The sequence below is a fragment of the Vespa mandarinia genome, chromosome 22 (genome assembly GCF_050613455.1).
Source record: "Vespa mandarinia isolate Hongniang chromosome 22, ASM5061345v1, whole genome shotgun sequence".
NCBI classification, from domain to species: domain Eukaryota; kingdom Metazoa; phylum Arthropoda; class Insecta; order Hymenoptera; family Vespidae; genus Vespa; species Vespa mandarinia.
Genome location: NC_140831.1, coordinates 852,609 through 866,972, shown reverse-complemented (window position 1 = coordinate 866,972; position 14,364 = coordinate 852,609). Strand labels below are relative to the sequence as shown.

The 14,364-nt window shown below is 41.9% G+C and overlaps 3 protein-coding genes across 4 annotated transcripts; 2 read left to right on the top strand and 1 right to left on the bottom strand.

Annotated features, from left to right (window-relative positions):
* Positions 1 to 53: 53 nt before the first annotated feature.
* RpS17 (ribosomal protein S17) lies at positions 54 to 985 on the top strand. Its single transcript, XM_035868547.2, has 3 exons — positions 54 to 140; positions 421 to 572; positions 673 to 985. Exons 1-3 carry the CDS (start codon positions 138 to 140, stop codon positions 908 to 910), a joined length of 393 nt encoding a protein of 130 aa, XP_035724440.2. The 5' UTR covers positions 54 to 137; the 3' UTR covers positions 911 to 985.
* Positions 986 to 2,464: 1,479 nt separating this feature from the next.
* On the top strand, positions 2,465 to 13,861 carry LOC118442661 (ubiquitin carboxyl-terminal hydrolase 3). The gene is made up of 6 exons (XM_035868546.2): positions 2,465 to 3,590; positions 9,395 to 9,542; positions 9,803 to 10,595; positions 10,881 to 11,123; positions 11,253 to 11,446; positions 11,898 to 13,861. The coding sequence occupies exons 1-6, from the start codon at positions 3,500 to 3,502 to the stop codon at positions 12,058 to 12,060; spliced, it is 1,632 nt and encodes a 543-aa protein (XP_035724439.1). The 5' UTR covers positions 2,465 to 3,499; the 3' UTR covers positions 12,061 to 13,861.
* On the bottom strand, positions 5,955 to 6,984 carry LOC146872289 (uncharacterized). Of its 2 annotated transcripts, none has more exons than XM_085663535.1 (2): positions 6,765 to 6,984; positions 5,955 to 6,585 (listed from the first exon to the last, which is right to left on the bottom strand). In XM_085663535.1, exons 1-2 carry the CDS (start codon positions 6,934 to 6,936, stop codon positions 6,449 to 6,451), a joined length of 309 nt encoding a protein of 102 aa, XP_085519661.1. In that variant the 5' UTR covers positions 6,937 to 6,984; the 3' UTR covers positions 5,955 to 6,448. The 2 variants fall into 2 exon arrangements, with proteins under 2 accessions (XP_085519661.1, XP_085519662.1); XM_085663536.1 differs by having other exon boundaries at positions 5,956 to 6,585; positions 6,774 to 6,984.
* Positions 13,862 to 14,364: the final 503 nt, after the last annotated feature.

The window sequence follows — 14,364 nt, the reverse complement described above, 5'->3', positions numbered from 1 at the left end:
ACTACACAGATGTCACTTGTGCTGTTTTTGAAAGCAAAAATCATGTAGTTACTAAATCTCCCACAAAGCAGGACAATCGGGCGTCTCAGTGTTTCTCTTTCGTTTATGTCTGTACCTTTTCCGGGATACTAAGCAACATGGTGGGTATTTATTTTGATATGTTCTAACATTAATCCGAAAAAATTATTTGCATCCGTCACAATAGCCGAAAAAAAATACTTATAATCGAATTATTGCATATATTTGTAGTGAAAACACGTAAATTCAATGTCAGAAATAACGAGAATCGGGTCGCGAGTGCTCCAAATGTGGAGGTTATGTTTGGCAGTGTAGTTTCAACAACAATTAAAAATAATTGAGCTTGCGTATTATCATTGGTTAAGAAAATAATTCTAACGTGTCTTCGATGTGTGATTACAGAGTCGCGTTAGGACGAAGACCGTCAAAAAGGCGGCGAAGATGATCATCGAAAAGTATCATCATCGTCTGACTTTGGATTTCCACACAAATAAGAGGATATGCGAGGAAATTGCTATTATTCCAAGCAAATCTTTACGAAACAAAATAGCTGGGTATGTACTTTTCATAAAGTTTATTTAATTTCTTTAACGCATTGGAAAAATTTATATGATTAAGAACAAATTTGTTAGAACAAAAATGTTTACTTTATAGATTTGTTACTCACTTGATGAAGCGATTAAAACATAGCCAAGTAAGAGGTATCTCTATCAAGCTTCAAGAAGAAGAAAGGGAACGCAGAGACAACTATGTACCAGAAGTTTCTGCTTTGGAACACGACATCATCGAAGTCGATCCTGAAACCAAGGAGATGTTGAAGATGTTGGAATTCAATAATATTACTGGATTACAACTGACGCAACCAGTTACGCAATTTAGCAGGCGTTCTTAAAGTTATATCTTTTTCATTAAACAAAATAGTTGGTCTTGCACTTTTTAATAAAATTGCAAACTGACATGATCTAAAGACATTGCTTTTCTAATCCTCAATATTATTATACTAATTCATTCTGTAAGTTTTTTGGAATATTATGGAGTACCAAATCTTAACAAACAGAAACATTAATATTTGACTGTACAAATGAAATGTAATTACATTCAAGGTTTATTATCTTGTAACATTTATCAGAAGAATTACTAAATTTAATTAAAATATTTAAAATGAATTCATTAGACGGAAAACTGATACTAATGTTTCAGTTAAGGTGGAACTATATATCCATATATATATATATATATGTGTGTGTGTGTGTGTGTAATAATTTGATGATCGTTCGAAAGTACATTGCGCATGCGCCTTGTCGGCCATTTAGAATAACTCGATAGCTACAGTAACCGTGCTACGGATGACGCATTATTACATACGGAAAACTAAACTACCACATTTACGGGTTTTATTATCGGCTAGGAAGTAAGCAGCTGAGCAAGGTACCTGACCTTCTTTGAATAGCATTCTATCACTGTTTTTCTCTTTTTATGATCTCGCATAGAATCGATTAGCGTTATTAGTTCTCATGCGAACGAGAGCCGTGCGATCTTTCCGTATCAATCGTAAGTAGACCGCGTCTAAAAGGCCTGGCTATCGATTCTTTTGGTAATTTAAAACCATGTATTTCACCATTGTACCAAAAACACGATATTATATCTAACAACCGATCTATCGAATTCGCGATATTCTTAGGACGTAAAGCTATCGAAATGTTATACGGCCTATGTATGTAAGAAGTTTATTGACTTAACTACGGGTGTACAAGAATTTCGCGACTACGCCCCCTGACTCGAATGATCGATCGTCTCTCGTAAAAGATAAAAAGAAAAAAAGAAATGTTGCTCGTATTTTTATTGTCGACGAAACGAAGAAAGAAAGAGAGAGAGAGAAAAAAGAAAAAGTAAGAAACATTAAAAAAAATCTGTTATATTTATACTCGAAACGTTTGCAGATTCGAAGGGGAAAGAAGAACGACGAACGAGGAAAGACGAGTCATTCGATAATAAAAATTTTCATAGGAGATATAATATCGAAAGGGTTATGGAATAGTACAGTTAGATAAAAAGAGAAAAAAAAAACGCTAAAGGAAAGTTCGAGAAGGAAGGGGCGTTCGTTCGATAATCAGGCGTCCGCATTATGGCATGGCCCTTGGCGTTCACCCTCCTCGCTTTTGAGCCAGATCTGCCCGATTTGTTCGGAGGCTGCGCGTTACGAGATAACTTACTAACGGAGGAAACTACTACCAGAGGCTAGGGATAGCGTGAAGAGAGAGAGTCAACCTAACCTATCTTCTTCTTCTCGCGAGGTAAGTTGGAAACGTCGTTAACAAAGATGGCGACGACGCTCTCGAGCATACGCCGAAGAGGGAGGGGAAAGTCTAGCCGCGCGCACGTCACAAAAAGAGAGAAAGAAAAAGAGAAGCGAGCCGAAGCGAGCATAGTCGAACGGCGCCGAGTCGGGCCGAGTTAGTCGACTATTGGTAGTCTGTGAGTCTGGAGGTGGGCCGACCACCGCTGAACCGAGCTCCACGCAGCTCGGTCGCGCTCGGTCGGCAGTCGGACCCAGTCGGCCGTTCAGCGATCGTCGTTCTTCGTATAGTTTGCCCCGTTAGCTCGTAGTCGCTCTTTTCGACCTCCTTCGAACGCTTTTCTTCTCTCCTCTCTCTCTCTCTCTCCCCCTCCCTTTCTATCTCTCTCTTTCTCTCTCTCTCTCTCTCTCTCTCTCTCTCTCTCTCTCTCTCCGTCAGTCGATCCACGGTCTGCGCAACGCGTACGCCCGACTCCCCTTTCTTTTTCCGATCGCACACCCGGCGAAAATCCCCACCGCGCTATGTGACGGATATCACGGGGCACTCGGTGTGTACCCCGCCCGCTATATATTATTACTCCCTTCCCATCCTCTTTCTCTATCTCTCTCACACTAGCTCGCTCGGTCGCTTCCCCTTCACCCCTCTTGTACCCATCTCGACCGAGGCGGTCGGTCGTGCGAAAAAGAGAGTGACAGAAGGAGAGGAGCGTGGTGTATGCGTGTGCGTGCGTGCGTTTGTTCTGCGAGTGCGTGTAGTACATGCTGGTGGTGGTGTGGTGGTGGTAGTGGTGGTGGTAGTAGTAGAGTAGTAGTAGTAGTAGTGGCTGAGACGTGCGCGTGCGAGACAAGAGAGAGAGAGAGAGAGAGATAGGTCGAGCGTGAATGCTCGTATAAGCGAGCGAGAGCAAGAAAGAGATAGATAGAGCACACACACAGTCTCGTCTCGTCTCGTTTCGTCTCGTCTCGTTTCTTCTCGTCTCGTCTCGTCCCGTCCCGTCGCGTCTCGTCTCGTCCCGTCTCGTCTCGTCTCGTTTTGTCGTAACCATCGGTCGTAACTATCGGTCGTAAGCAACGAACGCACGCACGCACGCACGCAAATACGCATTCACGCACGAACTTACGCACGGCCGACAAACGAAGGGGGGGCCACGAGGGCCCCGTTTGAAATCCTGGAGGCAGCGAAAGATGGAGTGCCCGCACCTAGCTCAGAGCGTCCGACTCGGTGCTAACGACGTTGAAACGACCTGCACGAAGGATTTGCCGTTCGTCTGCGCAGGTAGGGATTCAAATTTTTCCAACGATATTCTTCCCCTTCCTTCCTTCTTTCTACCATCTTTCCATATCTTATCTTTTCTTGTCTTTGCAACTATTAGTCTCTCTCTATCTCTCTATCTCTCTCCTTCCGCTAAACTTTATATCCGTTTCCTTCTGCACCGTGACCCAGGCCCAGGCCGTTCCTCTCGCGGCCTTGAGCCGTCGTCGTGACGGCAACGAGACGAAGCGATCGGCTACCATTTCCCTTTGCGAGAAGCACGCTCTTTAAAGATTCATTTTCCTCTCTCTCTCTCTCTCTCTCTCTCTCTCTCTCTCTCTCTCTCTCTCTCTCTCTCTCTCTCTCTACCATTCTACCTCTCTCTTTTTATCCCTTTGTAAAGGAACCCGAACGTGGGAGAGATCAGATTCTTCAGTCCGTTCACTGTTCGAACTACGGACGGTGATAGTACTCGTGTTATTTGTCAACGTAACACCTTTTTCTTTCCTTATATGTCAATATATATATGTATATATATATATACACGTATATATATGTGTGTGCGCGCGCGCGTGTGTATACACATATTGTATATATATGCGTTTGATATGAGTATGTATATGTGTATGTGTATGATGCGTGTAGCGAACGCGTCCGTTGCGTGGCTGTTCTCTCCTGCGCGAGAGAGAGAGAGATAGAGGAGGGTGGGAGAGAGGAGAGAGAGAGAGAGCGAGAGAGAGAGAGAGAGAAAGAAAGAAAGATAGATAGGTCCCAGCGCGCGCGTATGCGTACTCCTAGCTAAGAGTTCTCGGTATGCGCTGCGGCCGTCATTGGAAAATCAATACCAGACGGCACTAATCAGCTGGCTCGAGATCGCGTCGTTTCGGTAGCACACGACTGATGTCTTTTCTCTCTCTCTCTCTCTCTCTCTCTCTCTTTCGCTCTTTCTCTTTTTAACAACGACGTTTTTCCTCGACTCTCAAAGTGCATCTTCCTCTCTCTCTGTCTGTCTCTCACTCTTTTCTCTCCCTAGCGCGTAGAGAAGTACGAATAGACGTACACAACGTTTAAACATAGGACGACAGGACGCTATGAATCGTACGAATATACGTACGATATATTTCCTGATTTTCCACGATTCTCTTTCATATATTTTCCTTTCTTACTCGATAAGAAAATAAGTCCTCGTGTCGTGTATTTCATCCTTTCCTTTCTCTCCTCGTAGCACAACCTCCAAACTATATTTACGACGAAAAACGTAAGCGCGGCACTCATTCTTAATTTTTTCTTTCTTTTTTTTTTTATTTTTTTTTTTAACTTTTTTTCTAGACAGAGAATCGTCTCTCGTTTCTCGTCTTTGAATCTCCCTTAACTCGATCCTTATCGCAATTATAATCATCGATCCTATACAGTCTCTCTGTCCCTGTGTCTTCAGAGATCTAGATTTACCAGGTCAAAGCTCGATTCTCGAGTTTTTCGTTAAGGCAGGTAGTCGTAGTTGTTTTCTGGTCGTCCGGAGTACAACGATGAACGCGAAGCGGAACGTTGTTCTTTCTTCTAGCGGGAGACCCTTTTATGGCTGCCAAGAGGGGTACGTAGAGAGGGATTCTGGAAAGAATCAACGCGATGGTGGTGATGGCGATTGCGATGGTAATGGTAATATGGTGGTAGTAGTGTGGTGGTAGTAGTGTGATGGTGATGGTAGCAGTGGTGGTGGTGGTGGTGGTGGTGGTGGTGATGGTGGTGCATCGAAGCAAACTGGGAGAAGGCTTGCTCTCCCAGCGATTTCGCGAGATCTCTCGTTACGAACGATCGAACGCGTCGAAAGTTTATCTCGAAAGTACTACAGAATATATTTTTATTTTCAGATTTTATTTTTTTTTTTATTTACGTTTAATCCCTCCCTTGTAGTTTATATGTAATTTTATATGTACATTTATATGTAATAATGTATTGTTTATGGCTTTTCAATCGTTTCCTTCTTTTATCTTTCCGATTCAAAAAGACGATAATTCGATAAACGTTAGAACCGTGAGTGAGGAGAGAGAGAGAGAGAGAGAGAGAGAGAGAGAGAGAGAGAGAGAGAGAGAGAGAGAGAGAGAGAGAAATAATTTATAATAGCGTAAAAGTATCATAATCATACTTAAGATATGAGTAATCTTACTTGAGATATGACGAGAATAACTTGTCGAACGAAATTAAATAACAATAAATATAATATTAATATAAAAAGTGATACGAAAGAAAGAAAAAAAAGATAGATTTACTATGTGCGCAACGTATATAGGTAAAGGAAAATCTGATTTATTTAAAATGTCGAGATAACTAAATTTCTTAGGTCGAGTAAAGATACCGGACGTGTGGCAAATAATTTATTTCTTTTATTACATTTAATACAATCTTACGGCGTAGAAAACGAAGGAAGGTGTTTCTTCCTTCGAGAATACGAAGGAAAGGGTAAAAGGGTAGGAGAAAGGGAGAGCAATGGTGGGGGTTAGGGAGGAAAAGAAACGAAGCGTCACGTAGGTATAGCAAGAGAGAGATAGAGAGAGTGAGAGAGAGAGAAGGGACGGACGATGAGTCAAGCTCCCTTCTCTATGCATACACGCATACACATGTGTATATGACGAGTACGAAAGCTTGTTTTTCCAACGAGACCGTCTAGTCGGTCAACACACGATCGAATCGACGAGTAGGACGATTCAGAAACACGTGGGGGATCGCATGGAACGGTTCGTTGCGACTCCCTCTCCTTCTCCTCTCTCTCTCTCTCTGCCTTTCTCAGTTTCTCTCATGCATTCGAGTCGACGATTGTGAAAGAGTGATCACTGAATGCTCGACGAAACGTAACGTATCCGGGACGAGATCGATGAAAATGCCTCTCAATGATTCTCGAAGTCTCGGTGAATACAACATACTTCCTCCTTGTCATCGTTGTCATTATCGTCATTGTCGTTATTATCATCATCGTTGTTATCATCATCGTCGTCATCATCGTCGTCGTCGTCGTTGTCGTCGTCTGAGAGGAAAAAGATTGTCTCTCAGAAGCATGATAAAATGACGCGATCCTTTTATCATCGACAGAAGCAGTCTCGGCATCATCATTATCACTAGGAGTATCACTAGCGCTAAAACTACTACTACTACTACTACTACTACTACCACTACTACTACTACTACTATCATTACTACTACTACCACTACTACCATCTCCTCCAACCACCCCACCACTAGCTCTTTTCCTGTTGTAGCTCTCTACAGACTGCTTCGGATACGACGACGTTACAAAATCGATAACGGCACGCTCTGCTGCTGCTGCTGCTGCTGCTGCTGCTGCTGCTGCCGGTGCTGCTGCCTCTGCTGGCAGCATTTAATAGGATGCGAGAGTGCAGTCCGTCGCTCTCGCAAGAACGAGTTTTACCTTCTTCCTCCTCCTCTTCTCCTCCTCCTATTCCTATTCCTTCTCCTGCTATTCCCACCTCCTCCTCCTCCTTTTCCTTCGTGTCCCGTTGCAACGCCATCCTACTCTTTCCCGCTGCAGCGTCGATTTATCGATCGCGAGAGACGATCGCTCTCGTCGCCGACGAGCTTTCCGCGAGAACGCATCCAAGGCGTGGCGAACTTTTGCGAGGAAGGATAAGTCAGCCTATCCTTTTCTAATTCTTTCCGTATCGTCCTTTCGCGAAGCGGTACGTAACGAAATTGAGCCGACGTTTGCCTCACGCCCACGTCTATCCTTGAAACTCAACGATATCGAATTTCGCAAAGAGTTGAGATTCCTTCTTAGCTGAACAGTCGCTCGAAAAATCTTTCGATCAAATTTAAGCAAAGGATCTATCGAACTTTCCGATATATATATATCGGTGAATCGTATCGTGGCTCTTTACGTCTCATTGTACTAGACATTCGAGTAGGTAACACTTTCGACACCCGGTATTACATGGCTTCATTGAGTAGGAGCACGATATTGAATGAACGTTTGTGTTCTATACATGGCTGTCGTCCGATACACCACCACGATGCTTTGTAATCCCATCGACGTGGTTATAGGCATGCATACAACGGGGAAATTGATTTTGGAACGTAAAAAAAAAAGAAAAGAAAAAAGGAATAACGACGTAAGGCGAAGCAAGGCTGAAATGCAACGAGTTTCTATTGGACGATATTTATATGTTGGAATCAGAATTTGATAGGGGTATTTTATGTCAGGATTTTTTTATCTTTCGGAATCAATTTTACAAGACGTGTATGTGTGTTTGTGTTTGTGTGTTTGTATATTGATGTTTGAAACGTCTCCGAGTTATATTCTCGTTGAAATTTATTAGCGCTTACTGTACCATATTCTTTGGAAAGCGTAAAGACATACGAAAAACGATCGTTCTTCCTGTCTATTCGAACGGGAATGCGATCCGAGAATATAAAGTCTCGTATCGTGTCGCAATGCGTCCTTTTTATTTATTTAATTCTTTTTCTCTTTTTAAATCGATGCTATATACACGCGGTGCACGCATCGACCACCAGCCACGACCCAAGCATTCGAATATAGCTCGCATGTATATGTAATCATACTACGAAAGGTATGCGCCATGAGTTTAACGCGAGTTCCACGGTGTCAAAATTCTTCAGTCAACAGACTCGATTCGTCATTTAGACGTCATTAATAATCTTTGAAATGTCGAACTTTGCTTTTTACTGCGTCTTTCTTAAAAAAAAAAAAAAAAAAAAAAAAAAATGTATACGCGCGACGATGTAAATTTTATCTACGACGTATCTTTCTCCGTTCTACTGTTTATGTGTTTAACACAGTTACGACGGACTTGTGAATTTCAACGTATACATTTTTCTACATCTCTATATAATTTACAAACATATTTAAGTACATCTATTTTTCTACATTCTTATATAATTTTCAAACATATTTCAGTATATCTATTTGGAAACGTATATTATGTATATACATTTATAATTTGGCAAATAATATAATAATACATGTACATGCATGTGTTATGTTATACACACGATATTACATACGATATGATATATTATCTATATATACGTTTCGTATGGGGTGGTCGACCAAGAGACAAGAGTGTTCATCTGGGAATGACCTTGACTGGGAACGTATCAGATTACCTCGTTGTAGAAATTCTCGCCCGAGTGAACATCGTCTCACTTTTCGCGTCCCCTTTCGTTGGTTGTTCTTGAAACTCTCTACCTATTGCTCTATCACCCGTTTCGATTCTTTCCCAGCAACGATATCGAACATACGCCTCACGTTTTTCGTTTAATTAGTATTTTCGACATTTTCCTTTTTGCTTTCTAGATTATCGAAAGATCGAAAGAGTAACCTCTCAAAAAACGGAGAAAAGCGACGAATATCCAAGGCATATCGCGATCGATCGATGAGACTGCGAGGGGGTGTGTCAAACCCCTTCCTCTCTCTCTCTCTCTCTCTCTCTCTCTCTTTCTCTCTCTCTCTCACTCTACTCTTTTTCTACTTCATTCCTCCATTTCCATCTTTTCCTCCGAAATTACGCAATGCAAGGGAAGACGAATGTGATGTTCTTTTTCAATCACCAGATATATTGCATTCTGCGGCTGGATGGTTGTCTAGACATCGGCACGTTCTTATTGAAAATATTTCTGGAAATACTTGAAAAAAAAAAAAAAAATTGTAATAAACATAATTTTGAATATATTTCTAAATATTTTATTTTTAAATATTTCTATTAATAATGACTCGATGAAATATGTGTACACGTTCGTTCTGTTGGAGTTCATATCTAACTATCGTTTCTATTGTTTTTTTTTTCGGTGATCTACAACAGTATGCGGTACCGAGAAAAGTACGTGGCTCTGTTTGCATTGCGGAGCAGTACATTGTGGAAGGTATGTCGCCGGACACGCGTTGCAGCATCACGAGAAGAATACTCAGCATTGCGTGTGCATCGATTGTGAAAACCTCTCGGTCTTCTGGTGAGTCATCTTTGTAATCGAGGAAATAGTTGTTTTCTTTATCTTTTTACTACGATCGATTTTTCTTAACACAAAAATTCATTCGGGTCAAGGTCTTTCAAAAGAAATATATATTTGATAAATTTCTCGTTATTATCAAGTTGAGAGCCACTGGCATAGATCGAGCCAGTCAACGAACGTTTCGCTCGGTTTGGTTCGTTCGTAGGTAGGAACAGGAAGAGGAGACGCGAACGATAACATTGAAATCGTTCTTTTCGCAGTTACACGTGCGATGAATACGTGATAAACGACACGACGAGCGGGCAGATAGAAAAGATACGTCAAATAATCTTTCGGAAGGATGAACACAAGGAGAATGATGAGAGTTGGAGTACAACGCCGGCAACGACGCCGTCGTCTAGACGAGAAAGCAGCGAGGATAACGACGCCGATGCACTTTGGAAGGCCGAAGTGGTCGTGAGAAATTTACGGCCAAGAACGGCAAGGAAAAGGTTGCATTCGTTAGACGGTACTAGCGGGGACAATAGGCCAGCGACTAAGCGTAGAAGCTCGAAGATAACCAAAGAGAAGAAGGTCGTCGGCCTGAGGAATCTCGGGAACACTTGTTTCATGAACGTCGTACTCCAATCGTTCAACAACATCAGCCACTTTTGCGAATACCTCACGCAAATGCCGTGCCTCGAGGGCATAGCTTTCGACCCGTCGGAACCACCAACTCACAGAGGTCGCATCGTTACACCAGGAAGAGCAAAGGAACTTATGAGTGATGCTCTTCTTGCCGAAGAATTACGAAAAGTTCTTCTTGGTTTGAGCCTCGGTGGTTCCAATGGTCAAGCCATCTCCCCGGAGTGTCTCTTCCTCGTCATATGGAAAGTCGTGCCACGATTTAGGGGTTACCAACAACAGGACGCTCATGAGTTTCTCACCTACATGCTCGATAGATTGCACACAGAATTGTTACAACTATTACCTAGGCTTGGACACGAGCCTCTTGGTTTACGTGGAAAGCAGAGCATCGTTACCGCCGTTTTTGGAGGCACTCTCCTCAGCGTGGTAAGTCGAGCTCGCTGCGAGTTTGTCCTTCGCATCTCTCTCTTTCTCTCTCTCTTTCTCTCTCTCTCTCTCTCTCTCTCTCTCTCTCTCTCTCTCTCTCTCTCTCTCTCTCTCATTCTTCCTTTCATTATACCTATCGAAATCTATATCTCAACATGTTTCGCGAATATCCTACCTCCTACCTCGCAACGCTCAGCGAGATTTCTTCGACAAAAGTCATCCTCTTCGTTTTCTCTTGTTCGGGGAGAAGCGCGGACGAATTATGGATCGCGTTTCCTCGCGCAGGTCCACTGCATGAATTGCCGCACGGACTCGAAGACGCACGAACCCTTCCAGGATCTCTCGTTGGATATACCGGACAGATTGCAACGACGTACGAAGGAACAGGAAGAGGTCTGTAGTCTCACCTACAGTCTGACAAGATTCTTCAAGGTCGAGGAACTGGCCGACAGCGAGTTATACTTTTGCGATAATTGTATGGGGAAACAACGGTCCACCAAGAGGTTCTGGATACATAGGCTGCCTAACGTTAGTATTGGGGAAAAAATTAAATTTTATCTTTTCTCTCTCTTTTTCCTACACGAGATTAACATATTATTTTCTATTTCTTTTAATATCGCCCGAGACGATATTAAATCTTTTATCTTTCGTTTCCAGGTGTTGTGCCTTCACATTAAAAGATTTAGGTGGTGTAATTCCTATCGTTCGAAGGTGGACACACAGGTGGACTTTCCGATGGAATCTCTCGATATGTCGGCGTTCACCGTGCGCGGCGTTACCGGTATGAAGTTGGGCGCTCAAAACAGTCATCTTTACGACTTGGCTGCCGTAATCGTTCATCATGGTTCAGGGTATGATCGCGATTTAATAAAGTTTTTAAGCCTTTTTTGATTTTGTTCTGATAATCTTGCAACGATAAAAAAAAGTTTAAACACCCTAGTCAAACCTAGAAAATTTCTCTCTCTTACTCTTCTTTTCGGTTTATGTTTAAAGAGATGATTTTTTCTTTTTCTCTTTTTTTTTCTCGGTCTATGTTCAAAGAGAAAAAAATCTCTTTGAACATAGATCGAAGTCTTTTTGAGACGTAATTCTTATTTAAAATACTAATAGCGTTTACGTCATTCGTGAGATACGTTAAACATAAATCGGCCGATGGCAAAGTTCAGTTTCAACTTTCGAACGTAATATCGTCGATTGATATCTACAGAGATCGAAAAAACATTATGATATCTTATTTGTTTAAAGATTAATGCGTAAAAAGGCATAATAATAGATTAACGAATGAAATGAATTTGTTCGCAGTGCCGGGACAGGACATTACACCGCTTTTGCCGTGCACGACGGTCAGTGGTTCCACTTCAACGACAGTTCGGTGCGTCCAGCGAGCACCGACGCTGTCGCAAAGTGCAAGCCTTACATTTTGTTTTACGTACGAAAGGAGTTCTCCATTCCGCCACCGTTGTGACATAATTTAACCGAGAAATCTCGTAACGGTGACAAGAGTCTCGACGAAGAAACGCGAACGCACGAGCAACGAACGGATGTGCTCGACGACGAGGAGGCCCGTGATCGATGAACACCTGGGCGATCGAACGTCGACGAAAATTAACCGAGAAATCCGAAATGGAGTATCAGCTCTAAAAAGGAAAACGGAGACGTCCTTATTCACCCGAATCTTACGAATTTATTCGAGCTTTAACACGGAAAAAAAAGCATCTCTCGGTCACGTATCTCGTCGTCTTGGTCTATCTCCTTTCGACGAACCATAAATTATTAAAGCAATGTGAAAACTCGCAAATAGAAACTCGTCGGTCGTCGTATTCTCGTCATTAAGAGTGATGAAACGCGTACAACGAGTTAGATGATTAAAATTGGAAGTTTCCTCGTCGTGTAGGTTGTCGTCGTGACGTTGTTATTAGCGCGTGCGAACGGCCACACCCGTACGAGAACTAATTAGCACGGCGTGCGGACGCATCGTTTCGACGACGCGAGAGTTCGTACGCGTTAAAGCCAAAATATAAGATAGCCGCTATTTCCAAGTTATCGTGCCAGGTTTTACTGTACTCTATCCTTCTTCTATATCTCCAATCTATCGTGCATTTGAGCTCGCCACAGGAAAAACAAGGAGAGAGGGAGAGAAAGAAAGAAAGAAAGAAAAAGTTTCGTTGTTCTCGAAACTATGTAAATTCTACGTAATATCATAGTCGCTCAAATATATCGCGTATATACGTACACGAACGCATAGCACGGCGATCGATACGCCTGCGCCTGCGGTGGATGATGCGCAACCCTCCCCTTCAAAAAAAAAATAGGAGGAGAGAGAGAGAGAGAGAGGAAAATAAAAGAAAACGACAGATGGAAGAAGTTGAATATGAGGAAGGAAAAAAATATTAACGATAGAACGCGTGCATTTCAGAAGCATAAGAAATCCGTACCTGTGTAATATATGTATAATCCTGTATGATGTAACATCGTTTTACGGCTAACGTTCATTGTTCATCCGACGAGTACGAATTTGCGATCGATCGAAACGTAATTGTAACGTTACGTGCGGCCAAGGAAGCCTCCCCTTTCCTTTCTCAGGGACGTCGAAGGAAGAAAAACTCAAGACGGATCAGCGGGATCGCATTCCCTTTAGCGTCGATTTTCTTACTTTATGCCAGGGATCTTTGCGGTCGTCGACCGTCGTCTTGGGTTGGATCTATTCGATCGAATCCGATTGTCGAGATCTAGTTGTTTGCACGTTTGCGATTATTCTCGCCGATCTATCGAGGTCGACGGTTCTCGATGGATAGATAAAAATCTCTTTTACAGACATTAGAGCTGTTATTTATATGTAAGAGATTTTTTCAATGCATAAATAGGGCCAGCCATTTAATCGGCTGTCGAATAAAAACGGCATGTTATTCGAAATTTTTCTTAACCGATGCGAATTTTCTATTCAGCCATATAAAAATATACGTATAGACAGATACACGCGCGCGCGCGAGAGACGCATTTACACTTACACATTCGAAACACCTTGTACGAATGTTTCCTAACTTTTTTCCTTCTACCTACCTTTCTATTCCTTGCGCTTTTTCTTCTGTCCCTTCGCTCCCTCCCGCCGACCCTGCCCACTCTATTATCCCTCTCTATTTTCCAATCCACTCAACCTCATCCCTTAAAAGGCTCGACGACTCTTATGTGATTATTTAAAGACTTATTTTTTCTATAACGATAACGATAATAACGATAATAAGTTAAAAGCGTAGCGAAGAAACGTTTTATTAAGGCGATAACTCGATAATGCGCATTCTTCGGGAAAGACTCTCACGTATGAAACATGGGTTGGAAGAAATCAAGCGTGTAAACAATATTATTGAGAACAAATGAGACATGTACGAACGACGAATAAATAAAAAAAAAAAAAAAAAAAAAAAAAACAACAAGGAGGAAAGACATCAAAGTATCTTTAAGTTTTTCACGGTTTAATAATGTCGATAGGCGCGTGCTTTTTTGACGGATAAAAAAAAAATGTACGTACCTATTCTTAAAATCGGCTATTAATGAAATTAAACTATATCTCGCCATATATAATACATCCACGTTACGTATGAGTTTCATGTAACGCGCAATAAATATTAAGAAGAAGTGTTCTGACCTATGGAAGACAAAACAAAAAACAAAAAAAAAAAAAAGTAGAAGAAAAGAAAATAGAAAAAAGAAATAGTCACGGACGTGTGCCTAACGTTCGAAAAAGATCATCCCTATTTCTTTTCAAAGAGAA